The sequence below is a fragment of the Bos grunniens genome, chromosome 26 (assembly GCF_055505025.1).
Source record: "Bos grunniens cultivar Pamir isolate PY7600 chromosome 26, Bosgru_T2T1.0, whole genome shotgun sequence".
In the NCBI taxonomy this organism is placed as follows: domain Eukaryota; kingdom Metazoa; phylum Chordata; class Mammalia; order Artiodactyla; family Bovidae; genus Bos; species Bos grunniens.
Window position 1 is genome coordinate 9074308 of NC_141190.1, and position 27822 is coordinate 9102129.

A 27822-nucleotide genomic window follows, 5' to 3' on the forward strand; every position below is an offset into this window, starting at 1 on the left:
AGCCAGTCATGATCAAGTATACTACAATTCTCCAGAACATAAGATTTCTCTTTTCCTACCTGGAAGTTGCAGACTTGAGAGCCACAAGATATGTCAGTTCATGATTCTACACAGCCAGGCATGAAGCACAACCATTAAGGGAACTTCTTGGTACAAATGTAGTAGGTAAACTTAAAATAATGATCTTTTAAATGTAACTTTTGATTTAAGGGAAAAAAATGTTGTTTTTAGCATATGTCAAGAATTCATTTCCATTATTCAAGTTACTTACCTTTTTAATATACAGCACCTGGTCCCATGCAGGAACTCTTTCTGGTTTTACAGCTGTAAGACAACAGCTTCCCTTCATAAGAACAGGTTTCCACTGTTAACATCATTTTTTCCCCACATCAAGAATAACATATTTTTTTCCTTTTTAAAAAGTTTTTCTTACCATTGATTCTCAAAGTACTATGACCATATTCTCATTTTGGAATTTACTTTCCCTTTCCATCTAAACTGAAAAACTTATATTACTTTCAGTTATAGGGGAAAAAGTCAGTGACTTGATTGAGAATTGGAGGATTGAAAATTATTGGTAAACAGTGGTCTGCAGCTTGAACTTACCTGTGAGTCTTAAGTTTTTTAAAATATATGCTATCTGTAGTGGTTATACTGAAGTTTAGAGTACATTTCAAGGCATCTCAAGGGAAAAGAAACATGATTATAAAGGCCCTCTCTCAAAGAAACTCAGCGAGGAAATGCCAAAACTTGTTTTTACATCTTGCTTCAAGGACTTCGTTTATGACTCTTGTGAAGAATGTGAACACATTAGAAAGAATAGACATTTTTTAAGTACCAGTTTTTATTAAAAAGTGCGTCTTGATTAATTTATGATCTAGGTAAGCTGTTAAGATAATCAGAATACTCTCTGGAATAATAACTTTACAAAGATTTAAAACAAACAAAATTTTAAAAGCCTTTTTATTTCCTTCACCATTATTGTTTTACAATACAAATATCACCTTGTGAATACACAAAAAACCCTACGGAAGATAATTCTGCGGCACATAAAATACAGAATGGATATATATACTTCTTCATCCTTAAAAAACTATTTTGTTCTCCACATTGGCAAGTATAGAATAGAATACTTCCCCAAACATACTTCTGTTAGGAGTAAAACTTAGAACTACATGCAGTTCCTGCACAAATATATTTTAAAGAAATAGATCTCTTTTTTGTTGTTCACCAACAAAATTGTCATGAGAGTATGGATAACTAATTTATAGCTTTCAAGTTTTAGTTAAGTGATCATTTTCAAAACTCTCTTTTTAAAAACAAAGTATTCATGGCTGTTTTCGTTGTATAGTTAAAATCGAACTACCAAATAGATGGTAAAATAATTGAAGTGGTACATGTCATCGCCGCCTGCTCACAATATGGGAACAGGCTCTGACTTTCCAATTAATTCCCCCATTCTTTAATTCATAGCAGTTTGAGAACCATAAACAGTCTTCTGATTGAATTTAGCTATAAATGCAAAATTTAGTAGTGTATACATACATTTATATTTTCATGGAATATTTATTTTAAATAAAAACATTGAAGATTGCCTACTGACCATACAATCAAGACAAGAAAGGCACTAGAAACATAGACAAATTTCTCTCCCAAGAAGCATTTTTAAATTTTAACTCTCTGTTCTCTGACATGTAAAAATCTTTAAATTTGGTTTTCATAACATCATTTTGAAAAATAAAGTTAGGAAATACTTAGAAAATCACTTTATAACAGAATCTTTTTTTTTTTTTTTTTTGCACTTTTTGACACACTGTCTCTGCTGATTTTTACAAAACCCAAAGTTACCAAACCTTCCTGTGTCTGTCATTTTTATTTGAATATCGGTGCAACAGGTAGAAAGATTTCAGAATCGAACCCCATTCAGGTACTTAAGAAACCTTCATAGAGACATTTGCTAGAAAATGGCTTACAGCCCAATCTTTGGGGCAAGAGATATGAAAAGTATGTTTTCCCAAGAAAATAATACGCTTTATTTCCAGATGTAACTGGAAAGACCAGAACTGATGATATAAAAGCTTACATTTATGCTGTTGCATCATATACAAAGGAACACGGTGGTCGCAGATTATGTAAATCCCAAACTTATGGACAGGAAATGTGTACAGTGTATGATAGGTTGAGTTTTCTTTATTGTTGTCCAACGCAGGTCCTTTGGAGAGAAAAAAAGATCACAGTGCTGACCAGGTAACTCAATAGGTTAAGTCAAGGTAATTGTTGAAAGATAATAGGATTAGGGAGTTGTTTATTTTATGGCATCTTCTCTCATGGAGTTCTTAGCACTTCGGACAGTTCCTCTTTCTCCACCATGTAGAACTGTTATGTGTCATTCACCAGTCGGCTGTATTTAACTTGCCTACTGAGGTGGATTACCGGCCAGGGGAAGGGCCAATGGTAAGATCGAGGTACAATTCCTTGGACATTCTTTTCAAAGTACTGAAATGGCCTGTACCACCACACTCTGGCCAGGAGGTTCATCTGGGAAGCTTCTTTTAGCACCTAAGAGAACACAGAAAGAGAAAACCGAGTCAGGAAGAACAACTGATTGTTTCAGCCCCGATAGGAACATACACATGATTCTTATAATTTTTCACTTTAGATTCAAATATTTTCCACATGACAATTCACAAAGGCCCCCAGATCCAGCCCCTGATCACCTTTATGTCCCCAGGTTCACACTCACACCACCATTCTACACTCTGTACCCAACTGCAAACCAGACCACACCTGTTTCTCTAGCAGAGAAACAAACAACTCCAATGCCAGGAGTACATGGAGAACGTGTGGCTTACGTAAGTCTCTTGTCTATAAATAAATACTTCAATTAGTGCTTTAGTTACTCTCTTATGATGAAAATGGAGAGACTTAATTAAATGTTAAGTATTAAGCTGGTGAGGGGCCCAAGATGGAAAAGAAGGTAGGAATGCAAGATCAAGCAAGAGGTGGGCACAGCTTAAAAAAGTATTTTCCAGGGACGATGAGAATGTGATACTTGTTCTAGAAGGATGCCATCTCCTATGTCATTATAGAAACACTTCTGGTTCAGCTTTGATTCAGAAGTGGATCAGCACCACAGGAGACAATATAGTCTCAGGTGACTCCCCCTGTTGCCACACCAGCAACAGCTAGTCAAGAGCATCAGGAGTTAACACCAGAGGAGGAGAAAAACTCACTTGCTGATTGGCCATAGTGTGGTACCACCAGAAGAGTCTTGTGGTGATGTAGTATGCCACCACGACATCCACAGTGTAGTGGTCATGCGCTAAGAGAATGCAGAAGATGCCCACCACGCTGAGAAGCCAGCAGAGCCAGTGGTACCACCACAGTCGTCGAGGGGAATCTGAAAAGGAGAAATGTGCAAGAAGAGTCCTATTATTCAAGTATGATGAAGGGCACCCAACCACGCCTCAACTGAAAAAAGATCGCTTAAGGTGGCAAATCCAAGGGCTTTGGCTTCTATGTAATCAAGGTTAGAAGGGAAGCAGCTTATTTCATCAAGTGATTGTATTAGCCACAGTAATTTATATGTGGTTATTACTTGACCCATATAATCACAAATACAGTTTCAAAGGACAAACAAGGACAGGTTAATGCATCACACTCCATTAAAACCAAAACTGTCTATTGATAATTAAATTTACCTGGAAATAATATGGGGTTAATGCTCTGTACAAAAATCAATACCTTTTGGTCTATGGATCCTTATACACAGACTAGGCAATTATAATGGATACAACCACCCTATTTGCTTTCCAAGCTCTGCAACCATATTCTACTTTTTAAGTCTTTGAGGTGTCCATTTCTCAAATAGAAATAAGAGAATCCAAGTGACCAGGAATTCTAGCCCATGTCCACTCCCAAGGGCAGGACAGTGTCTGGGAAGTCATTTGATGGGAGATTCAAAACCTCTACTGATTGTAAGCCCTCCTACCTTGTATTCTCCATGAATGGGCTTCAGAGGGTCTGACACGTTAGACAAAAATGTTGCCTACCCTCCTCACCCTGGGGAAGATAGTTTAGCCTTTTATAGGATTCTCAGGGGGTCCAAGTATCAGTCATTCATTTACCCACTATTTATTAAGCATCTACAATGTAGCCAGGACAAGATCTAGTCACTAGATCTTGGTATCAACTAACGTCACAGGCAAACAGTTTGCCTTTGTGGGGAGATCCCTTCCCAGTTAATGAAAAGAGACAATTAATAATAATTATCATCAAGTAACTTGTACTCTATGTTAGAAGGTGTTAAATGCTTTGGATTTAAGATAAGTGGGATTAGCAGCAGACAGGGTGAAGGGAAGGAGGTTTGCAATTTTAAATGGCATGGTCAGGGGTTGGGGCAGAAGTCTGAGTATATGTACAGGGCTCCATGTTCCCTTTCCAGGAACAGTTGTATTTGATAACATAACAATACAGCAACAAAGAGCAGCTACTGTTCATTCTCCCAGCTCCTCTATTAGTGTCCCCATATGCCATCTGTTTTTATTTTCACAACCTCTCCCTCATTGATGAAGAAGCTGCTCAGTTGTGTCTGACTCTTTGCAACCCCATGGATGTAGCCCGCCAGGCTCCTCTGTCCATGGGATTTCTCAGGCAAGAATACTGGAGTGGGTTGCCATTTCCTCCTCCAAGGATTCTGGACCCAGGGACTGAACCTGTGTCTCCTGAACTGTCAGGTGGATTTTTTTATCTGCTGAGCCAGTGGGAAAGCCATGAAGGAGCCATCAGTATCTGATTCTAAGAATGAGGAAACTAAGAGATCAGAGGTTTTTCCCAAGGTCAGAGGTTTTATCTGCTGAGCCACTGGTAAAGTCATGAAGGAGCTCTCAGTATCTGATTTTAAGGATAAGGAAACTAAGAGATCAGAGGTTTTCCCAAGGTCACAGAGTGAGTGAGTGCACCAGGATTCAGAATCAGTTTGTGGCCCACGTCATCCAACTTGGTTTACAGGCTCATCTTCAAGAATAAAGCTTAACCCCATTAAAGTATTTCAGGGACCACCAGCAGCAGGTAGGAATCTGGCTCCAGGGCTGCTGACATTAGGCCTGTTCTGTGGCCATTTTTCCATGCCCAGTTATACTCCAGTGCCAGGGCCAGATCACGCCCTAACAGTTCTGAACAGACACTGCTCGAATTCACTCTATCTGGTCGCTTACTGAGAACAAGCAGAGCACCCACTGTCTCTCCTCTCACTCAGTGCCCCAAAGTATGTCTTCCCTTCTCTTCCTGTGTTCCCCTTCTCAGTTTTTAAGACCAAAATTGGGCTTTCACCCCTCAGTCCATCACCTGCCCCCTGTACCCCCACAATCAATCCTGTTACCTGTAGACGCCTTTTTGTGAATTCCTCCCAGTTTCCCCCACTTCTCTCCACACCAATGTCATCCTGATACTTTGGGCCACTCCCCTCTCTTTCCTGGACTATAGCGGCAGCCAGTCTGCGAACTCTACTCCTGCTCTGCCCTCTCCAATCCGTCCTGTGAGTCATTACAGGACTGGTTTCTCCCTCTCTAAAGGGTAAGTCAGATGACACCGCCCCAGTGGTTACAGCCTCTCAATGGGCACCTCATGTCTCTCAGAATGCAAATTCAGACTCCTTCCTGTGACTCAAGGCATGTTCCACAGTCTGGTTCCTACTCACCAGTTCACTTTCCAATTCTCATTATTACCACTGCTCTGAATTCCAACCACACTGACGTTCCAACAGGTGCCACAGGCTCTCCAATACCTTCAGAACGCATGTGTGTCCCGCCTCTGTGATACCCGCAGCCTGGCTTCTCCTGTTGCTCTTCATGGGAACTGCCTAGATAAAGCTCACTGAAACTATTTCTAACAGTAGAATATTAAGGACAGTGGAATTTTCTACAAGTAGAGAAAGGACTAAAACATACTTGAGAAATAACAGAGGAAAATGGGAGGGGGAAGGAATGAAAACTTTAGATATATATTAATATTTTATTATTATTATATTAATGCTGCTGCTAAGTCGCTTCAGTCATGTCTGACCCTGTGCGACCCCATAGACGGCAGCCCACCAGGCTCCCCCCCTTCCGTGGGATTCTCCAGGCAAGAACACTGGAGTGGGTTGCCGTTTCCTTCTCCAATGCATGAAAGTGAGAAGTGAAAGTGAAGTCGCTCAGTTGTGTCTGACCCTCAGCGACCCCATGGACTTCAGCCTTCCAGGCTCCTCCATCCATGGGATTTTCCAGGCAAGAGCACTGGAGTGGGGTGCCATTGTCTTCTCCATTATATTAATAATACATATTATAATTATTGCATTAATATATATTAATAAGAGAATATATTAATATATTTATATATAATTTATATAATAATTTTATATATTATAAATATATTAAATATATTAAAATATAAATATGTGTTATAAAATATAAATATAAACATATAAATATATTTATTAAATATAAATATATTAAATATATAATTTATATATAATAAATGTGGACTGTTGCTTTGACAAGGGTCATCTGAAACAGATCTGACAAATACTTATATTATATCTGAGCAGCATACAGGGGTACCTGAATATTATTTTTTGTATGTTTCATAATAAAATATTTTAAGTACATTTTTTTATAGAAACTTCGCATTTAATGTCTGCATCATTTAGCTCCCCTGAGACCAGAGCCTGTCTGAGGGAAGAGACACCTCCAGCCCCCACGCACTTCTTTGGAGCAGATGAGACAGTGCCCATGCCTGAAAAATGGCTGCCAAGTGAACACAACGTCTACCATCATCCAGCCAGGCCTGGAATTTTGTCTTTTCCCTTCTGGTTCCTTCCAGCAGTCATAAAACACCCTGATACCATAGCTGACAGCTAAGGAAACGAGACACCTCTCCCAAGAAGTGCAGGCACTTGTGACATATTTCCCTGGGTGCCTGCTGGGTGTGAGCACGCTCGTGAGATGAGGGGCTGCCCTCCCCAGATCCCACCTTGCTCCCGTGGGGAACGGCAGGTGAGGAGATTCTCACGCGAGGCCGCTCTAGACTTACACTCTTTTATAAATAGGTAGGTGAGTGTGAGCATGACCGTGTGGCCGCTGTACAGGTAGTCCCCACACATGTTGTGGGAGCCTGTGATGGACAGGCCGCCGCCAGCGATGAGTTTCATTATCCTCCGCAGTTGGGCTTCCCAGTCTCCAAAAAGCTGGGGGGAGAAGAGGAAACCAGACTCATTACTAACCCACACACAAGTATGCCATGATTACAATTTGTGTTCAGAATTAAGTTTTATCATATTGTGATTTATAGTAAGAAATATATATTTGGTCTTCATTCCTGTTCCTGGCATAGAGACCCTACAACCTTTGCAACTTCCTAAGAAGGACAAGATAAAGGTGTCTGCATGCGTGCTCAGTCATCTTAGTCATGTCCGACTCTTTGCAACCCTGTGAACTATGGCTCGCCAGGCTTCTCTGTCCACGGAATTCTCCAGGCAAGAATACTGGAGCGGATTGCCATGCCCTTCTCCAGAGGATCTTCCTGACCCAGGGATGAAACCTGCACCTCTTAGCCTCCTGCACTGGCAGGTGGGTTCTTTACCACTAGTGCCGCCTGGGAAGCCCAAGGAGCCTTTTGTTATTCATCAAAGCCCTTTCATCCACACCCGAGTGTTTCTGAGTTTAAAGTGACTTTTGGAAAGTCCCGAAAGATAGGGGGTGATTGCCAGGAGAACCAACCAGGTGACTAGAGGGTTAGAGTCTCATTCCCACTTCCTCCCACCTCCAAAGAGGGGAAAGATGCTGGGGGCTGAGTGAATCACCAATGGCCTATGATTTAATCAACCATGGCTATATAATGAAGCCTCCACAGACATCTAAAAGGATAGGGATTTGGAGAGTTTCTAGGCTGGTGCACATGTGAAGATGTGGGGAGTGCAGTACACACTCCTTCCCAGATACCTTACCCTACATGTCTCTTCCATGTGACTGGTCCTAAGTTATACTCTTTTATAACAAAACTGCTCAACTAATAAGTAACATGTTTTCCTGAGTTCTGTGAGCAGCCCTAGCAAATTAACTGACTCCAAGGAGGGGGTCACAGGAACCTCTGATTTACAACTAGCTGATAAGCAATACAGGCAACCATCTGAACCAGCAATTAGCATTCTGAAGTGGGGTGGGGGAGGCACTTGGTGTGAGACTGAGCCTTTAGCCTGTGGGATCTATTTCCAGGTAGAGAGTGCCAAAATGGACTTATATAGAGACATTTGCTTGTTTGGAGGTAAAAACCCATACATCTAGTTACAGAAGTATTCAGCAGGGGATTTGAGACGACAGGAGACACACTGGAGTGTTTTTCCTTTATAAATTTACATTAGGACGTGTAAAATCCACCCCACCCCCCAATGAAGTGTGCCTGCTCAACATTCACTGCTGTTCCGATGGCCCCAGAAGACTGTGGTCCTAGAGATGAAGCATGCAGCTTCAGAGCTTTCCTTAGATGTCAGCTCTTTTTACAGCAAGTGTTAGCAGATGGTTCAGTTCAGTTGTTTAGTCATGTCCAACTTTGTGACCCCATGGACTGTAGCACGCCAGGCTTCCCTGTCCATCACCAACTCCTGAAGCCTGCTCAAACTCATGTAAATCGAGTTGGTGATGCCATCCAACCATGTCATGGTTAGTTACTAAATATTTTTCTTTATACTGTAAACATTGACTAACTACTACCTTAACTGACATTTGGGGGGAAAACTCTGAGAAAAATTTAAAGATCTATTTCACACACTTGGCCTAGGGCAGCAGTCCCCAACCTTTTTGGCACCAGGGACCAAGTTCATGGAAGACAGTTTTTCCCTGGACTGGGGATGGGGGATGGTACCAGGATAATTCACACACATTACATTTATTGTACATTTTATTTCTATCATATTACATCAGCTCCACCTAAGACCATCAGGCACTAGATCGCGGAGGCTGGGGACCCTTGGCCTAGAGGACAAATGTTCTGCTGATTTCATAGCTAAAGCAGGTGGAGCCTGGAAAATTAAATAAATGAATTTTGGGGGGTATGTGATTTTAGGGGACCAAACTAAAGCTAGGGACTGAGTAGAATGTACTTTCAACCTTCTGAAATTATGTGGGTAGTGCAGTTCAGTCGCTCAGATGTGTCCGACTCTTTGCAACCCCATAAACCGTAGCACACCAGGCCTCCCTGTCTATCACCAACTCCCTGAGTTCACTCAGACTCACATCCATCGAGTCAGTGATGCCATCCAGCCATCTCATCCTCTGTTGTCCCCTTCTCCTCCTGCCCCCAATCCCTCCCAGCATCAGAGTCTTTTCCAATGAGTCAACTCTTCTCATGAGGTGGCCAAAGTACTGAAGCTTCATGACTACTGGAAAAACCATAGCCTTGACTAGACGGACCTTTGTTGGCAAAGTAACGTCTCAGCTTTTGAATATGCTGTCTAGGTTGGTCATAACTTTCCTTCCAAGGAGTAAGCGTCTTTTAATTTCATGGCTGCAGTCACCACCTGCAGTGATTTTGGAGCCCAGAAAAATAGAAGTGTATGTTTTTCCTTTTAATAAAAGTTTATAAATAAATCTGTCTTTCTCTGAAAGACTGGATACTAGAGCAATCAACGGCAAGAACAACTTATTCACTGAAGCTTTTATTTGCTCTGGCAAATGAAATGCATGACTATCTGCATTCTATGTTTGTCAACACTCTCTTAAATTCTGGTTAGCCAATTTAATGACCATAATCCCCTTCTGACATTTAAATGATAATATTTCAGGCTCTGGGAAGCATGTTTTATTATAATTTCCCTTTTAAAAACAGATCAAGATTTCTAGTTAAGGATGTCATATTGAACATATCACATAGAGGAAATGGATTTCTAAACTGCATGGGATCAATGAAAGCCCAGCTCGATAGAAGCAAACAGATTACACAGCTAAACTCAGCTGTGTTAGGAACTTCAGAAACTTGGGGTTAACAAGAGACCATAAAGCAGCCAGAGATCAAAAACAAGCTTCACACGAAAGATCAAGAATCAGGCTTTTTCAAAAGCAGTAAAAGGAAAGAAAAGGCTTCAGAAAAATGCCTCCAAATTCTGAGGGAAAATGATTTTCAACTTAGAATTCTATATCCAGCCATATTATTAACTGTGGTGATGGTGCTGCAGTTGCTAAGTCATGTCCGACTCTTTTGCCACCCCATATACTGTAGCCTGCAGCCTGCCAGGAATCCATTGGCTTCCCCAGGCAAGAATACTGGAGTGAGTTGCCATTTCCTTTCTCTTTGGGGTCTTTCTGACCCAGGGATCAAACTCTCATCTCCTGCACTGTAGGCTGATTCTTTAGCGACTGAGTCACCAGGGAAGTCCCATTATTAACTGAGCATAAACTTAAAGAACAGATCAAGGATAGATAAACTAAAGCCATTTCACATATATAAGATTTCAAAACATTTATCACCTATGACTCTTCTTGCAGGAAATTACAGAATATACACTCTACAAAGCAAAGGAGTAAACAGAAAAAAGAAGAAATGGGATTTGCTAGGATGCTAAGAAAGGGAGGACTGAGAGCTCCGGCCTAGAGAGGGAGCCCTCCCTAACAGGACACCCAGTCCTGTGGCTGGACTGAGTCATAACGTGGGTTGGGGGTGGGAGGAGTAAGTACACAGAAAACTAACGGAACAAAAAGCAAGGCAATTACCAACTCTGTAGGAAACAAAATATTGTAATGGAAAGGAAAAGTAATTATAGGAAAGTATATGACTAGGCTATGAATAGCATTTACAAAACTATAATAATGTAAGTACTGAATATTCAGTTAAACCAAAGACAGAAAACTACACTGGGGAGATAAGGCCAGAAGCATTAACTCTGGTAGTGGGCTGGTTGGGGAGGGAAAGAAGGCAAGGAAAGGGCACTGAATGCATGCAAGCTGGTGGATGTGGGGATGTAGAGCGACAGGGCTCTAAATCCTGACCTTCACCAGCAGGACGTGGGTAACTGCTTGTATTAGAAATGATACAGAGACAGCATTGCCATGTCACTTAGACACCCGAGGATAAGCACATACACAAAAATCCTGTAAAAAGGGAAATGAAGGTAAATATTAATACCATGAGATTGAGTTAAAAAGAGTTGCAAGAAAGTAGGAAAGTGGGTTGGAATAGAGGAATAGGGTTAGGGTAAGGGCTGGGGACTACTGTTTGCCATAATAAGTAGTGTAGAACAACTTTGTTTCTTAGATTACATGCATGTATAAACATGATAAAAATTTTCTGAAAGTTTTATGTTGAAAGCTTAACATAAAGCTTATGATTCCTATGATAAAGCTTATCATAGGAATGGATAATATACAGTAGAAAATTATGGTAAAAAATGCTCAGGGAATTCTTCATTTTACCTTATTTCAAATTGTCCTTCCCAAACTCCCTCTGTGTTCTGAAAACTATAAATCACATCCTTGAGCACCATCCCTCCCAAAATCTGCCCTCCCATTTTCGCAGGAAAATGTCTGTGGGGAAACTGTATGAGAAGGAAAAGAGGGAGAGATTATGAGGTAAACATGGCCTTGAGGAAAAACAGCCCCAAACTGCTGCATTTCTTACAAGTACCCTTAATACCCCTATGTATGCTTTCTTTTTAAAAATATCTATCTGTGATTGTCAAGCCTCTGTAAGGGGGAAATCTCTTAAGCTCAGAGAGCAACAGGAAAAGAAAATGGATAGTTATAGCTACATTAAAATGTTTAATTATGCTTTAGAAAAGCAAATAAACTGTAAGACAAATTACAAAACAACTGGAATAGAAACAAGTTAACATCTTTATCATGTACACAGCACATATCAATCAAGTAAATAAGACCATCTAGGAACCAACATTTATCAAAGGACAGAGGATGTGACCAGCTGAAGGCCCGGGCTCTGTCAAACAAATAGAAATAAAAATTAACATTAAGAGGAGCTCATTCTTTTCTATATCGAATTAGGAAGGCTAAGGAAAGAGCCAACTGTGCGGCACAGGCGATGTCACTGATCTTCTCAAAAAGGCTCCTTTAAGAGGAGGGAACGAATGTGGTGGCTGCAGCAGCCAGCCAGCCAGCCAGTATGCAGAGAAGAACAGGCAGGGTGGCTTCTGAAGCAGACAGGCTGGGCTAAAATCATGGCTCTTCTACCCATCAGGTGTTTGATCCCGGGCAGCCGAACCATTCTCAGCCTCAATTTGCTCATCATCAACCTGGGGAGTAATATATTTATTACAACTGGCAAAAATCCTCTGCAAAAATAATCATCAATGTTGACCAGCAATCCAAACAGCCAAGACTTATGTGTGAGTCAGTGCTTAACTGCTTCTAGGAATCTACCTCCAAGAAATGATACGGAATAGGAAGAAAACCTTTATGAAAAACAGTATTTATAAAAGCAACAAACTGGAAACAACCTAAATGGGAATTATTAAATAACTGTTCCCTTGCTATTCAGAATCTGGGCCAAGGGAGTACTGGCAACTCCAGGAGGTGGCTGTGATTACAGACAGACCTTGGGGACATTTCGGGTTCAGACCCCACAATAAAGTGAATATTCTAGTTCAGTCAATTTCACTAATTTTTATGTTTTCAGTGCATAAAAAGTTACATTACACTATATTGTAGTCTATTAAGTGTGCAATAGCATTATATCTAAAAAACAGGCCTGAATTATAAAATACTTTATTGCTAAAAATGCCAACTATCATCTGAGCCTTCAGCAAGTGGTAACATCGAAGATCACTGGCCACAAAGCACATAACACACACAGGAAGTTAAAAAATCGTGCGAACTACCAAAACATGACACAGACACGAAGTGAGCAGGTGATGTTGCAAAATGATGCTGACAGACTTCTTCAACCCAGAATTGCCACAAACTTTCAGCTTCTAAGAACTGCAGTATTTGTAAAGTCTAGCAAAGTGAAGTTCAATAAAATGAGGTGTGTCTGTACCCTCTCAGGACCTAATGAACCAGAAGCTGAAGTACTTCAGAAGTATACTATAGCAATTCAAATGCATTGAACTAGGCCATAATTATAACTTAAATAAATTATTCAAAAGTAAGTATACAGTGACCATGTAGTAAGTAAAATATCATAAATACTTTCTTCTACCAAGAGGAAAAAAACAAAACAAAATGTTTGGTATAAGTATCACTGTTCAAAAACAACATACACAGAAAAAGTCTAGGATGTACACACTCCATGCTAGCACGGTTTGCATGGGAATTGGTAGAAATTCTCCTAGTCTCTGCCCCAAGGTTAACTTCCATTCAATTCCCCTGGAGTTGTGCAGTTCTGAGATGTAGGCTGCTTCTGAGTATAGGCAGGAGATATGAGACGAAAACAGAAGAGGAGGAGGAGGGGAGGAGAATGACAGAAGAGGAGGGGGAAAGAGAAGGGGGAAGAGAAAGGAGGGAAAAGGAGGAAGAGGGAGGAGGGGAGAAAGGGGAAGGGGAAGAGGAAGAAGCAGGAGCAACAAGAACAGGAGACTCCCAGCTGGATTCTCCTTACTTCTCACTTCTCATTTCAGTTCCCTTCTCCACTCTGCCCCTACCATTTTCCAGAGTCATCAAAGAGCTGCTCCAGACATCACGGCCTGTGTTGGGTTGTGTTCAGTAGGAAAGAGGGTGTAGTGTCCCTGGAGCTGTAACCTCCCCACCAGGAGGCTTTCAAGTGTTCATTTCTGAAAGCACAGCTATTTGGGGGACGTTCACACAAGCACTTTCTCAGTGGGCACTTCAAAGCTGTGACAAGGTCTTTTATCTACATGCTTATGTCTCCCGGGGTCAGAGGAAAATCACTTTTCAGGAAAAACAAAGCAGTTTTCTTTGACTTCTAATAAATGGTCAAGAAATTAAGTAAACTGGCCAAAGCACTTAAGCAATACAGGACATGGGAACTGAGAGCAGAAGGCAGAGGGAGAGGCCTCTGAATGAGAAAGACCACTCCAGAGGGGTTCGAACCAGTGAGCCTTTGGTTACTAAACACAGGTTTCCCCCAAGTATGTTTTCAATGCTGAGTACACAGCTCTCTAGTAATGGGCTGTTAACACCATTCATTGTGCAGATGGCCTTGTGTACTTGCCTATCTCTTAACCACATCTGAAAAGCCAGGACTTACACTTATGCTTCACCACCTCCTGGCAGGAGAGGGAGAACCTGGAACCCAAACTCATCAAACAACAATGCACGATTCCAGGGCTTTGGTGTAACTTGAAGGAAGGGCTGAAAGTGAGTGCTCAAGAGGGGAAATGCTTTTTAATATAATCATTGCCTCTTACCAATGCCTCATCTTACAGCAGCCCTGAAAAATCAGCTAGACAGGCTTTATTTTACACGTGCCATTAAACATAGCTGAATAGTTTTAAAACTTTGTTCCTTATTCACTAAAGATTTCTCATTGCTTTTCCACTTAAATCAGACTTCTCATTTCTAAAAGTTATTTTCATAGGAATCCTTCACAAACAAATTGCGTATCTTCTGCCTTCTTAAACAAGGTGTTTTCAGTTTGATTTTAACTTTCCTTGCTTTATATTGTGCTGTATTGGAGGAAGGCTCCAAAGATCTTGAAGTTTACTTTCATATTTGCGTGAGATGCAGAGAGCTCAGCCCGGTGCTCTGTGACAACCTATAGGGGTTGGGGGGCATGGGAGGGAGGCTGAAGAGGGAGGGGACACGTGGCTGTTGATGCATGGCAGAAACCCGCACAATACCGTAAAGCAAGAATCCTCCAATGAAAACAAAACAAACAAAAAGAATGACAAGGAGCATAGTCCAGTTTGGGGCCAGCTATCCAGGTGGCTCTGGACAAACCATTTTATCCACTCTAGCCCCAGTTCTCTCATCTGTTAAATGGTGACAACACTACCTCCTCACCCTCAACCCTCACCATCAAACGGAGATAATGTTTGCAAAAGTGATTGCCAAAATTATAAAGAGCTATACAGATATCAGACAGCATTACAATGACCGTGTTAGGTCCATCTTTTGGGCGAGGGGTTCCTTAAGTGAGAACTCAATGCCTAGAAGCCAAAAAGTGAAATTTGGATTGTTCTTTTTAAATACAGAGCCCTCATGCATGTTCATCTGTGATCACTTTTATGAATTCTTCCTCAGATGGTAATCTGAAAGACTTAGTTTCACCCCTGGAAAGATTAAGTTTCATCTGCAAATATTATATCACCTCAAATGATCTGAAGTAGGGAGAGTCCCCTAGCAATAACTCTGAAAAAACACTTTCCCTCCACTAAGTTCTGAGGGGTTTGTTTCTGCCCCATTATCCAATGTAACCACCAGTTCCTACGCTGGCTAGGCCAGGTGGGGAGGCGGTCTTTAAATAATTTATTTGTTGTTTAGTCACTAAGTTGCGACTGATTCTTTAGTGACCCCCATGGACTGTAGCCTGCCAGGCTCCTCTGTCGATGGGATCCTCCAGGAAAGAATACTGGAATGGTTTGCCATTTCCTTCTCCAGGGGATCTTCCTGAATCCAGGGATCAAGCCTGTGTCTCCTGCACTGCCGGCAGATTCTTTACCACTGAACCACCAGGGAAGCCCATTTGAAATAATTGCAAGCAGTGAAACACTAATCCTCAATCGGCCTCCTTTTTTCCCCAGGAAAAAAACGTGAAGAATTTTGTCATGGCCGTCAGTAATGAGACTTATCAAAAGCTTCATAAAATCTTAAACAAACATCAGCTATGGATTTCTATTTATCCAGATACTTATTTGCCACATTAAAGAAATTCCATTATGTCAGTCAGGTAATATTTCCCTTCAACAAAAATTATCACTTAGGTCCTTTAGCCTACCTGGTCATGAAGTGAAAAAATATTCCCTCAGATATTTGCTTTGAAAATGCGTAAATCTAAAGAAAAGAATGAACATCCTTAGGCTCTTCACTCAGACTCATCAATTATCATGGTTTGCCACATTTGCTTCTCCTCTTTCTCCTAGTTTTTCCCCTGGGCCTCATGAGAATTGAGTTGAATATTTATGACACTTCACCTTTAAAGGTGCCAACAAGGAGATTTTCTTCTATAATCACACTCATGAAACTTAACAGTGATACAGTACCACTGGGGTTCACACACATCCTTATTCAGACTCCCCCACAGTTTCAACAGTGTCCTGTATAGCGTCCCCCCAAATCTAGGATCCAATCAGAGGAGATGAATAGAGGGTACCTGTCGCCCTCTTGAATTTTCTTGTTCTACAACAGTTTCTCAGTCACTTTTTAATGACAATTTTTAAAGAGTGCAATCTAGTTTTGTTGTTGTTTTTTTTTAATAGAATGCCCTTCCACTTAGTTTTATCGGATTGTTTCCTTATGTTTTAATCCAGGTTCAATGTTATTGGCAGGCATACACAGAATGATGTGCCCTACCCAATGTGTCAAATCAAAGAACGTCTGGTATCGCTTGTCCCGCAGCTGGTTTATCAGGTGGCCGCCAGAATGTCTGACGGACTTCTCAATCAAATACACACCTTTGCCCCTTTGTTATTAACAAGCTGTATGTGACTTTTTGAAATGATCTAAATATTGTGGTGCCCCATCTTTCACCCAATGGTTTTAGCATCTATGGACGATTTTTGTTTAAAATATTACTATAGCGCTTGAAAAATGGAGACTTGCTATTTCCAGTATTTCTTTAATATCTAGTATTTCCAGTATTTCTTTAATATCTAGTAGTTAATTTCTTCTCCCTTATCACTAATTTTTTCAATGTTTCTTATTAATGTATAATTACTGTCATGATTTCATTGTGATGCTCAAACTGTCTCACACGTGGCCTGTGGGAGTCTCTCGAGCAGGACTATGGCTCTGAGTCAAATCCACTGACCTGCAGTATCTGGAAAGATCTGGAAACTTCCTTGGGATGAAACCCCTGCCGTCCAGCTGCCTGTACTGTGGATCGCGCTTCATGCAGTCACACAGCGTCAGCTCTGCAGCTCATTTGGATGTCTTTGGCGAATGCTCTCTCTCTTCACACTAGATGGCCGCTGCCATGCAGGAAACCTTTGTCACCTTCCCCATGTCTGCCCTGGTCTAGATGTTCCTCTTCTCTAAATTCAGAAAAAAACTGCACAAAAGCAGCCTCGTCTGTCTCCCTCACGTGAAGTGCCAGGAACAGAGACAAGGCCGAACTTCTTGCCTCTGCCACTTAGTACCTGCAGGACAACAGGCAAGTCCGGAATCTCTGGACCAACTGCAACTTCCTCTCATTCACGACTGTGAGAATGCAATGAAGAAACATCTAGAATCACACCTGGCATGAAAACAGGTACACATAAACTGGCACTACTCGAAGTCTACCTCCTTCCCCACCTCCCAATAGCTTACTTTCCATATTATAGGAGAGATGGCTTTCTAAGAGACAGATGTCATCACATCAGATTCCCTGCTTCAACCTTTCTTGGCTTCCTGTGGCCAGACTCCTTGGAAAAAGTGACCAGACCTCTGAAAATCTGCCCACAACTTCCCTCTCTGGCGTAATCTCTGGCCACACAGCCCACAGGATCACATGCCAGGTGTGTCTAACTTTACTGCGTTCTTAAGACTCCCTTTCACACCCTCTCTGTTTTCTCCACCTAGCAATCAACTCCACTTGGCCAACTGCCTCTCATCCATTTCAGATTTGGCTCGGACAGCACCCCCTCAGTGCAGCCAACACTCACAGGAGAGTTTGCCACCTTCTTCCCTGTTTCCATGGCAACTGAGCTCCAAACGTCTGTTAGAGTGGGGACTGTAGTCAGAGAGTAATCTTACATGTTACATGTCTTTCAGGGTTTCTGGATGCCCATTTGTCTGATACATTTGTTATTGTTCAGTCACTCAGTTGTGTCCAACTCTTTGCAACCCCATGGACTGCAGCACACCAGGCTTTCCTGTCCTTCATTATCTCCCAGAGTTTGCTCCAATTCATGCCCATCAAGTCAGTGATGTCATCCAACCATCTCATGCTCTGTCACCCCCTTCTCTTCTTGTTCCCAATCTTTCCCAGCATCAGGGTCTTTTCCAATGAGTCAGCTCTTCACATCAGGTGGCCAAAGTACTGGAGCTTCAGCTTCAGCGTCAATCCTTCCAATGAACATTCAGGGTTGATTTCCTTTAGGATTGACTGGTTTGATATGGGCTTCCATGGTAGCTCAGCTGGTAAAGAATCTGCCTGCAGTTCAGGAGACCCTGGTTCGATTCCTGGGTTGGGAAGATCCACTGGAGGAGGGATAGGCTACCCATTCCAGTATTCTTGGGCTTTACTGGTGGCTCAGCTGGCAAAGAATCTACCCGCAATGTGGGAGACCTGGGTTCAATCCCTGGGTTGGGAAGATCCCTTGCAGAAGGGAACGGCTACCCACTCCAGTACTCTGGCCTGGAGAATTCCATGGACTGCATAGTCCATGAGGTTGCAAAGAGTCAGACACAACTGAGCAACTTTCACTTCATATTTTGTGACTGACTGATACATCTGTGTACCCTCAAAGTTTACCCCACACAGGACAAGTCTTCTAGAAATCTTTTTTCAGAAATCACCAATCTGGGCTTCGCTGGTGGTTCAGTGCTTAAGAATCTGCCTTGCAATGCAAGGGACATCTGTTCCATCCTTGGTCCAGGAAGATCCCACATGCCAAGGAGCAACTAAGCCCGTGTGCCACAACTACTGAGCCCATGTTCTAGAGCCCTGGAGCTGCAACTGCCGACCCACATGCCTAGAGCCTGCGTTTCAGAAGAGAAGCCACTGCAATGAGAAGTCTGTGCACAACTAGGGAGCTGCCCACCTGCTCGCAGCAACTAGAGAAAGCCTGCATGCGGCCATGAAGACCCAGCACAGCCAAAAAATAGATAAATAAATGGACGAATCTTAAAAAAAATGGAAGTCAGCAATCTGCTTGTTTGTGAAAAGCAGTCATCTATACTCTCTCTGCCTCACAATCCCTAGTGACTTCTCATAAACTAAAACCATTTAGAAGGTTTATAAGATCATGTAAAAATGCATATAACAAACGTTACATATAACGACACAGGAACAACTGCAAAGAAAGCATGATTAGAACTATGCAAGAAAAATATGCATAAAGAACTAAGAAATATATTGAAACATAAGGCGGAGAGAGTATAATTTTTTTTTTTACGATGTCTGCAACAACTGAAGAGTTTCTTTAAAATGGAGGAAAAAACATCTTTTTTTTTTTTTTTAAAGAAAAAAATGTGTGACTTCGTACATTTCTTTATTTTTTCTGTTTCATTCCTGAAAAGGAACAGAACAGTGAAGAGAGAAAAAGGAAAGTGAAGAGGAGACTTGGAATGGGGAAGGATATCAGAAATCATAAGCAAGAATTTTTTTTTTAAAAATGAGAATGAACAAAATGAAAACTATACTGACAAAAAGAAACTGGGAGGCAAGCAGAACATCAGGTAAAATCAAGCAGTGACAATTCAAATTCCACACAATTCAATGCGATGACATAAAGTTATTTTTGGTAACAGAGCACCAGCCATATTCTCAAATGCAGATAAGGTCAGCAGAAGCTAATCAGAATATTAAAATTTGTCAGCTAGGAGGGCACCTTTCAAACATTCAAGCTGTTACCTAAGAAAGCAGGAAAGAACTTAAAAAGATAATACAATCCTGAAAAGCAATGAGTCCTGTGTCTTATAAGACTGAACACATGCCAGTAAAGAGACCCGGGAGAGGGAGAATTACTACACCGTGGCTTAGCAGTGAACTGAAGGAGTGCTTTGATCGTTCTAATTTGTGCAACACACACACACACACACACACAAAGCTGAGAGTGGCAGTGAAGAATACGAAGATCTCTCTGTTATTATATATGTATTTTATTGTTCTGCTGAACAGTTACTCTCGGATGACACCCAAACATAATCCTTGTCCAACAGTGGGCTATGTTCAAGTACGTTGAAAGGAAAAATAAAAAGACATATCTTTGCAGTTCAAGAGAATTATTTCACTGAAAACACCATGTCAGATTAAGGCCTTAGCCAGCTAAGTACCCAGGCAGGAACATAACTCTCTCGTTTTGAAGGTTTTCAAATCTAAGGTCACCGTGGAGACCAAATAACAGAACCAACGTGAATCTCACTTTAAAGCGCAGCCACTCGATTAACACATGTGATTAACAGCATAAGTTATACCCTCTCTTTCAATAACATTAGTGTATCCATATATCCGGGGCCTGGGGTAGATTTGGATTTTTTTTTTCCTTTTCTTGAAGAGTCTGCTAAAACAGCAACATTTTTTCTTACAGAAGTCTTAGGACACAGAAGAATGCTTCTGTTTTTTTGTTTGTTTTTAAAAACGGAATCCTAGAAACTTGGAAAAGATGACAAGAGGATGTTTTCTGGTTTGGATACATGCTCCTTGGAGAAAAGCTGTGTTGAGATAATTAACAAGGGGTAATCAAAGGGTCACAAACTTGGCCACCTCCTAAGCCCAGCACATCACATACTGGGACACTAGTCGAATGCCTCCCAGAAGCTCCTGACCCAGGAAGGGAATGCCTCCTTCCCTTCCCACGCCCCAGCAGCTCATCTCTGTTACAGGAGTATTTGATGACATGCCTCCTCTTCCTCACCTCATCATTTCATAGAACAATTACTTCCCTGAGCTGTAACATTTTTATGAAGTAAAGAGAACACTGCTATCAAATGAATGAGCACTAGGGACGATGTTCATAATTAATACTGTATACCTGTTGGAACATTTTTCTTAGAAGCCATGCGTTTTGAGAATGGGCATTAAGAGAAGAATTAAAATATACTAATTATGGAGCTTTGTATGATGACAGAATCAAGTTTAAGTTCACACACTTAGGTTAAACGAAATCATATTCTAAAGATCAACTCTCTACCCTTGGAGTTTAATGATAATTGATAATCATTAAGAGTATCCACCAGCCAACAGGCCTTGGATGGTGTTTAAAGTCAGGGGATACCCAGTTCTGGAAGCCTCGTACTTTTGTGCCCTGTCTCTGGCCTTTTCATCCATATCCATCCCATCCAGGATATGATGAATCACAAATATTTAATTTCTAGCACTGATTCCACTCTCAACTTCAGATGCACACTATTCATTGGTCTGGATACCACCAGTGAGATGTCTCACAAGTACCTCAATCTCTATTTGTTTAATCTAAAGTCACCTTTGAAATCCTTCCTTTCTCTCCTCATTCCCTGTATCAAATGTATTGCGAAGCTGCACTGATTCAGCTGCTTAGATTGGTTTCCTCCTCTCTATCCCTAGGGCCAGTGGCTTAGCTTAAGGCCCTCAGATAACAGCATTTCCCACATTATATAAGATGCAAGTTTGGCTGAGGTGGTCTTCAGGCGTTTTCCACAAAGGCAGGGACTTTCGTCGACTGCTCGCCCTTGCTCTCCAGCACCTCAGTCACAGCAGGTGCTTCATGCATGTTAAGTACATTTTCAGGGGATGAACCACACTCTAGGGGTGAAAGCATGGTAGTGACACCAAAAGCTTCCTTCCTTCCGTACAGCATTTTACAGCGACAGACCCTGTGTATTCACTTCCGTCTTTCACTCTCACAATTCCTTATGACGATACAAAAAGTGTCATAAGCCCTGTCTTGCCAACAAAGGGACCGAAGCTCTGAGATGTCAGACGCAACTGCCACACAACTAGCACGCGCCGGCTGACATCACCCTCACTCTGACCCCAGCACTCTTTCTACTGCTGGGCAGGTTTGCACTGTTACAGGTAATAACTCCCTCTCTGTGCAAAGGTTCAGACAGAATTTGATTAAGATGGTGGGGTGAGGATATCAAGACAGTGGATTGGATGACTTTCAGTAAGGTTCATTTCTGTTCTGACTAACCCAGCCCCAGCTATGGCTCCAAGGCAGGCAAACCTGGTCTCTGGGATCTCTCTAGCAATCCCCTTTGGACACTGTTCCCCACTGTGATATTCTGGCCCTTGTCTGACCTCCAATTTCTTAGGCTTGATCTGACTCCAAGAGGTACCACCAAGCCTTCAAGACCTTTTCCAATGCTTCTGTCTAGCTTCAGAATCACCCTTGTTTACCCATGAAGTGTTCTCACCAAAAAATTAAAGTGACTGAATCAAGTCTCCACGACAGCTTCTATTTAGAGGAAATATGGGAGAGAGAGGAAGAAGTTTATTGAACTACAAAGAAACAAACAGACAAATCCAGAATGTGGTGTCTTCTACAGGACAACTGCTAGATCTCTACCAGTTACTGATGGGATTTAAAAAAGGGTAGGGTGGGGAAGCAGAGAAGGCAAGGGCACCCCACTCCAGTACTCTTGCCTGGGAAATCCCATGGACCGAGGAGCCTGGTAGGCTGTAGTCCATGGGGTCGCGAAGAGTCAGACACGACTGAGCGACTTCCCTTTCACTTTTCACTTTCATGCGTTGGAGAAGGAAATGGCAACCCACTCCAGTGTTCTTGCCTGAAGAATCCCAGAGACAGAGGAGCCTGGTAGGAGGCCGTCTATGGGGTCACACAGAGTCGGACACGACTGAAGTGACTTAGCAGCAGGGTGGGGAAGAAAGAACTGCTCTAGAATGTAAAGACTTAACAGAACAACTAAATGTTATATACAGTCTTTGGATCCTAATTTACACTAATTGACACAAACTGTTTTTTAAAAAGGGCATTTTTAAAGACAATCAAGATATTCCATGAACTAGTACTTGCCAGTACCAAAAAATTATGGTTAATTGTGCTGAAGTATCAACAGAATTAAAATGTCCAAAAATTTAGATGCATATTAAATGTGAATGAAGCAATGAAGTAACATTGTCTGGGATTTGTTTTAAAATACTTCAAAAGAAAAAAAGAAAGTAAGATGAAGCAAATGTAAGCAAATCTTGATAAGAACTGAATCTGGGTGTTAGTATATGAAGGTTCCTTATACTGGTTTCTCTTCCTTGGGACACAGTTGGAAAATTTCAGAATAAAAAACTGTCATTTGAACCCATTCTTCCATGAGTTCTGTTCTACAAAAGAATTAGATTTAATGAGTTTTTACTCATAATTTTTGCTAACATTTCACTCCCTCCTGTATACTTCACTTTAAAGACTCCAATGTCCAGAAGACTGTCACAGAAAGATGGCCCTAGTTGGGGTCTCTGGCAGCGTGATAAGCAAGTGACATGTTTGGGTTTGGTTGGGCACACAGTTCCTGTTAACCTCTATCTTTACCAAGAAAACCCACAAGCTATTTTTACCTGCAGGATCTTGGTTTAGACTTGCTGATGACTCAAGATGTAAGTGCCAGTGCTAACCAACAGTGGCTTTGCTGGTGACTAGTGGAGCCGCAGGGGTCCTAAGAAGAAACAGGCTGCAACCGGATCTGGGAGAAAGGCTATACAGCACGACTCCTTGCTGCTGGGTCTATCTTCAACACGGGCTTGACCAGACTCCACTTGTACCTAAACTGGTATGACATGCTCCCTGGTGGAAAAACTTCCCATGCACAGATATATATATATATATACATATATATATTTTAAAGGATTGAACTAAACCATCAATCAGCTGACTACTGAAAACACACTGCTTGTCAAGCCAGCCTCACCGAGGGAGTCTACTTCACTGGATCCTCAGTGACAACAAGAAACTTCCTATGAGTCAGGAGCTTCAGGCAAGCGCCGAAGAGTTCTCACTGAGGATAAAGAAGATATGAGCCTGGCTTTCTCTAGAAGGGCTGAAGAGCAAGAAGCGGGTGCAGGGAGGCAGTACTGCTGAAGGAGACAATGGACCCTCGGGACCATTCCTTCTCTAGGGTGGCTTCTCTAGTTACAGACACAGATTGCAGCAAGAATGCAAGAGTGGAGTAAGAAACGAGATATCTCTGAGCACATGTGTTACGTCTAGGAAGGAAGGGGACCCACAATAAGCAAGCAACCTAAACAAATCCAAAATTTCAAATGATAAAGTACCACTTTAAAAATCCTTCTTTCAAGGGACTGATTTTTTCCAGCCCTCTTCCAAGATTCTATCAAAAAGAATGTCTCTTATGGAAGGAACACAAGGGCAAATGAATGAAACTGAAAGGGTGTTTCACTAGCACAAGTGTGATACAAAGAAATGCTTCCAAACATTTCAAACATACAATCACAGCATTCCACATTTTCTCCCACCCAGATTGAGGAAATGAGCTGCTTCTACTCCTTTTTGCATTGAACAGCTTTCATGAAGTTAAACATTTTAAGAACTAAATCTCCTGCTAATTCTTTCATAAAGTTAGGATGATCTTCCCGTTGAAATTATGCCAAGGCAGAGGCTGGGGTAAGGAGTGTTAGGTGAATCTGATGGGAAGGTAGAGACAGTGAGAGAGGAATAGTTTATTTTAAAGAAAAGCTTATTTGCTACTAGAGAAGATCAGGACAGTGAAGTGCCCCACCAGGGAGGAGAGATCTTATTTGGTGGGTGGAGGACATGAGTTTGAGCAAACTTTGGGACATGGTGAAGGACAAGGAAGCCTGGCGTGCTGCAGTCCATGGAGTCGCAAAGAGCAACAACAAAAGGGTGCAAGGAAACAAGAACAGTGTCTCTGGCTCTGCTCTTCTGGATCCCCACTGTAGGGCTTAATAGAAAGAAGGAAAAAATATTTTCTGAAATTGAACTTTCCATCTAAGAGAGGGGAAAAGCATATAAAAGCTTGTGGAGCTGTTAACAAGGGAGCGAATGATATTTTAAAAGTTTGGCAGGAAACCAAACAGCTACACCCACACACAAAGCTGAACTGCTTCCATCAAACTAAGTAGACCACATATTCCCCCAGCTGGGAAGCGCTGGCAGGGTCTGGGAATTTTGAGGAGTGGCGTCACCTAACTGTATTGCTCAGTAATGTTCCCAGATGAAGGCGAGGGGGGTTGCTTCTAAAGAAATGTTCACCTCTGGCCTAAATCAAAGGACCCCCTGAATAGGATGAGAAAAAACAAAATGGGAAATTACAGCAAGGAAAGCTTTACCTTCGGAGAGCAGTTGAAATGCATACCGGGCACTGGGAGTGTGGTTACATACATTGTAATACACCGATACAGGTACAGCGTGCCAACTATGCAGAAAAATCTTCTGCTAATAATAGACCTAGAAAAAGGGAAAAACAGGGCAGACACTCAGTCAGCAAATTCTGCAGGTTCATTGAAGTTTTCAGTGCTCCAACAATACAAACAAACCCCCAAACAACCTGAGACATTGCTATCAGAACGCTGAAACTATAAGAGCAGATTAAGGTGAAGCTTTTGAGAATGATACTGTGTTTTTTTGTTTGTTTGTTTTACATTAACTTTAAGGTCAAGGGAGTTTAAAACACTCCCCACTGCTATTAATGGGGCTTCCTGAGGCCTGAAACACCAGTTGACATTCAACTGATGGACAAGGAGGGTTTAAACTGATGGGCCAGAGCTGAGTCAGGGTCTGTGGTTAAACATTTAGGGAGTGTCTTTTCTGTCATAAAAAAGAAGATGTTCAGAAAATTACAATGATATTAGATTGTAATGAATTTATGCCAAGAGAATTCAAAACTTTTCTGACATTTAGTGAGTCAAAGGCATTAAACCACTGGACTTGTATATCCCAGAAACTGTTTATCTTAGCTGATCTCCAAAGAAGCATGATGCCAAGAAAAGAGCCTGTCTGAATGACAGCATCAAACCCACACCTCTCTCTCCTAACAGTGTGGCCTTGGGATAGGCTATTGACACTCTCTATCAGTTTCCTAGTCTGTAAACCAGGGATAAGAACATGAGAAATAAGGAATGGACAATCTTTGCCATTTACGCACAATGGTAGTCATCAAGTGTATGGATTACGTGGGTGAATAACCAAATAAGCAAGAATTAGGCATCTTTTCCATTTCAAATTTATTGGTGGTTCTGGTGAAATTATTTGATAGGTACACATGAGCATGTATATTGAGTCTGATAGCTTCTCGTAACAGTAAGTCTCACGTAGGTTTGGCTTTAACTAGATTAAGTTGTACAAACTTCAGTGTCTCCTTGGACAAGAATGTTCCTTCCCTCTCTACTTCAACCTGTTCTAGCCTGTTCTGCTGCTGCTGCTGCTGCTAAGTTGCTTCAGTCACGTCCGACTCTGTGTGAGGCTGCCCCGTCCCTGGGATTCTCCAGACAAGAACACTGGAGTGGGTTGCCATTTCCTTCTCCAATGCATCAAAGTGAAAAGTGAAAGTGAAGTCGCTCAGTCATGTCCAACCCTCAGCGACCCCATGGACTGTAGCCCACCAGGCTCCTCCATCCATGGGATTTTCCACAGGCCAAAATCTCAGTCCTGTGGGTCTCCTCCTCCTCAACTTTGAGAAGTTCAAGTTTTTCCTTGGCCCAGGGCATTCTGACTTAAACACAAATATTTCTAGAAACAATGAACAGGCTTTCCTCTGAGGATACTGAACACTTAATCGCTCCATAATTGTACAATGTAGCTCTATTTTTACACAGGATGGACATTCCTACTGGAGTCTGGTTGTTGGAGGAGTATCTGTGTTATCTGTACTTTTTAACAAGAGGGATGAAGTGGTATGTCACTTGGTTGACTGAAAATTAATTTAAAAATAATCCATGTGACCGTATTAGTGTTCCATTCATAACTACACAGTCCATGTAAGGTCCTCAGGTTGTAAAGGTACGGTTCGGGTCTTGTGACTCTTAACCCCAATTTTAGACACCGGGTCCAAACACTACTTACCACAGAGAAATGTCTTATTTTCTCTTATTAAAGCTGTGCTTGTCACCCCCAAGGACAAGAATTTATTCAGTACAAAGCTGTCTTTTATAAAGGTATGTGCCTCTAATTCCAGGAATTATGAAAAGCACGGTATAATTAAGCCACATACAGAGGGACAATACTAGATCACATTACTAGATTATAAATGTCTGATCAAAATACCTGAAATAACCAACTGAATTTTACATTGTAAGATACAATGATCATTTTTCTCAAAAAGAAAATGCCCTCTCACGCCATCCTGTTCAAAGAAACAGAAATTACTTTCAATTTTACGTGAATGATACAAGAAACATCTACAACAGAAAACTGTTCAGTCTATTCAGATACGCCAGCCTCTCTCTTCAGAGGAAGAGAAAGAAAATGACGGCTATCGCTTCATTTTGATGAATATTTTTACCTTAAAATCACTTTGCCTGATGGTTTCACGGTGCACACGAGACATACACATGCACAAACCACCTATTTCCATAGCTCAAACCTGAGTCACATCTGAATAGCAGTGAAAAGACTCAGGATTACCTGAGAATGAGGTATACAGAAAAAGGATAGAGGATGAGAAAAGTTTTTGTTTACAAAAAAACAAAGCAAAACATTTTAAAGGTAACAAACATTAAAGGTTCAGTCACATTTACTCTTTGAAGTGAAAAAATCAGATGACTCACACCCATGTGACGTCGTCAACATTAACACGGAGACGAGATGGAAGTGGCTGTTACTGAGAATCTTCTCATCTTTGGCATTTACTTATCTTTTTTGAAATTATGCTTAGAGTATCTTCAGTGCATAATTTTAAACAAGAATTTCCTACTGTACACTTTAGAAAGCAGGATATATATATATATATATATATATATATATATATAAAAGTGTTTCAAAATCTTGTATCCTGTTAAGGTATTATTTACTTAATCAAAGAATTTCACACAGTAGAATTCTTTCTTAAGTTTCAAAGTTCAAGATGTGTTTTTTTTTTTAAAGATCTAAAATAGTTAAAATGTAACTAAGGC

The 27822-nt window shown here is 41.4% G+C and overlaps 1 protein-coding gene across 50 annotated transcripts in view; it reads right to left on the reverse strand.

Annotated features, from left to right (window-relative positions):
- Positions 1–946: 946 nt before the first annotated feature.
- Positions 947–27822, reverse strand: part of SGMS1 (sphingomyelin synthase 1) — a 323569-nt gene continuing 296693 nt past the window's right edge. For all 50 annotated transcript variants that reach the window (XM_086379227.1, XM_086379202.1, XM_086379212.1 and 47 more), the window contains 4 exons: positions 25042–25159; positions 7072–7225; positions 3234–3400; positions 947–2559 (listed from right to left, as the gene is read on the reverse strand). In XM_086379227.1, the coding sequence (XP_086235353.1) occupies positions 2380–2559; positions 3234–3400; positions 7072–7225; positions 25042–25159 (619 nt within the window). In that variant the 3' untranslated portion in view covers positions 947–2379. The remainder of the gene's footprint in view (positions 2560–3233; positions 3401–7071; positions 7226–25041; positions 25160–27822) is intronic.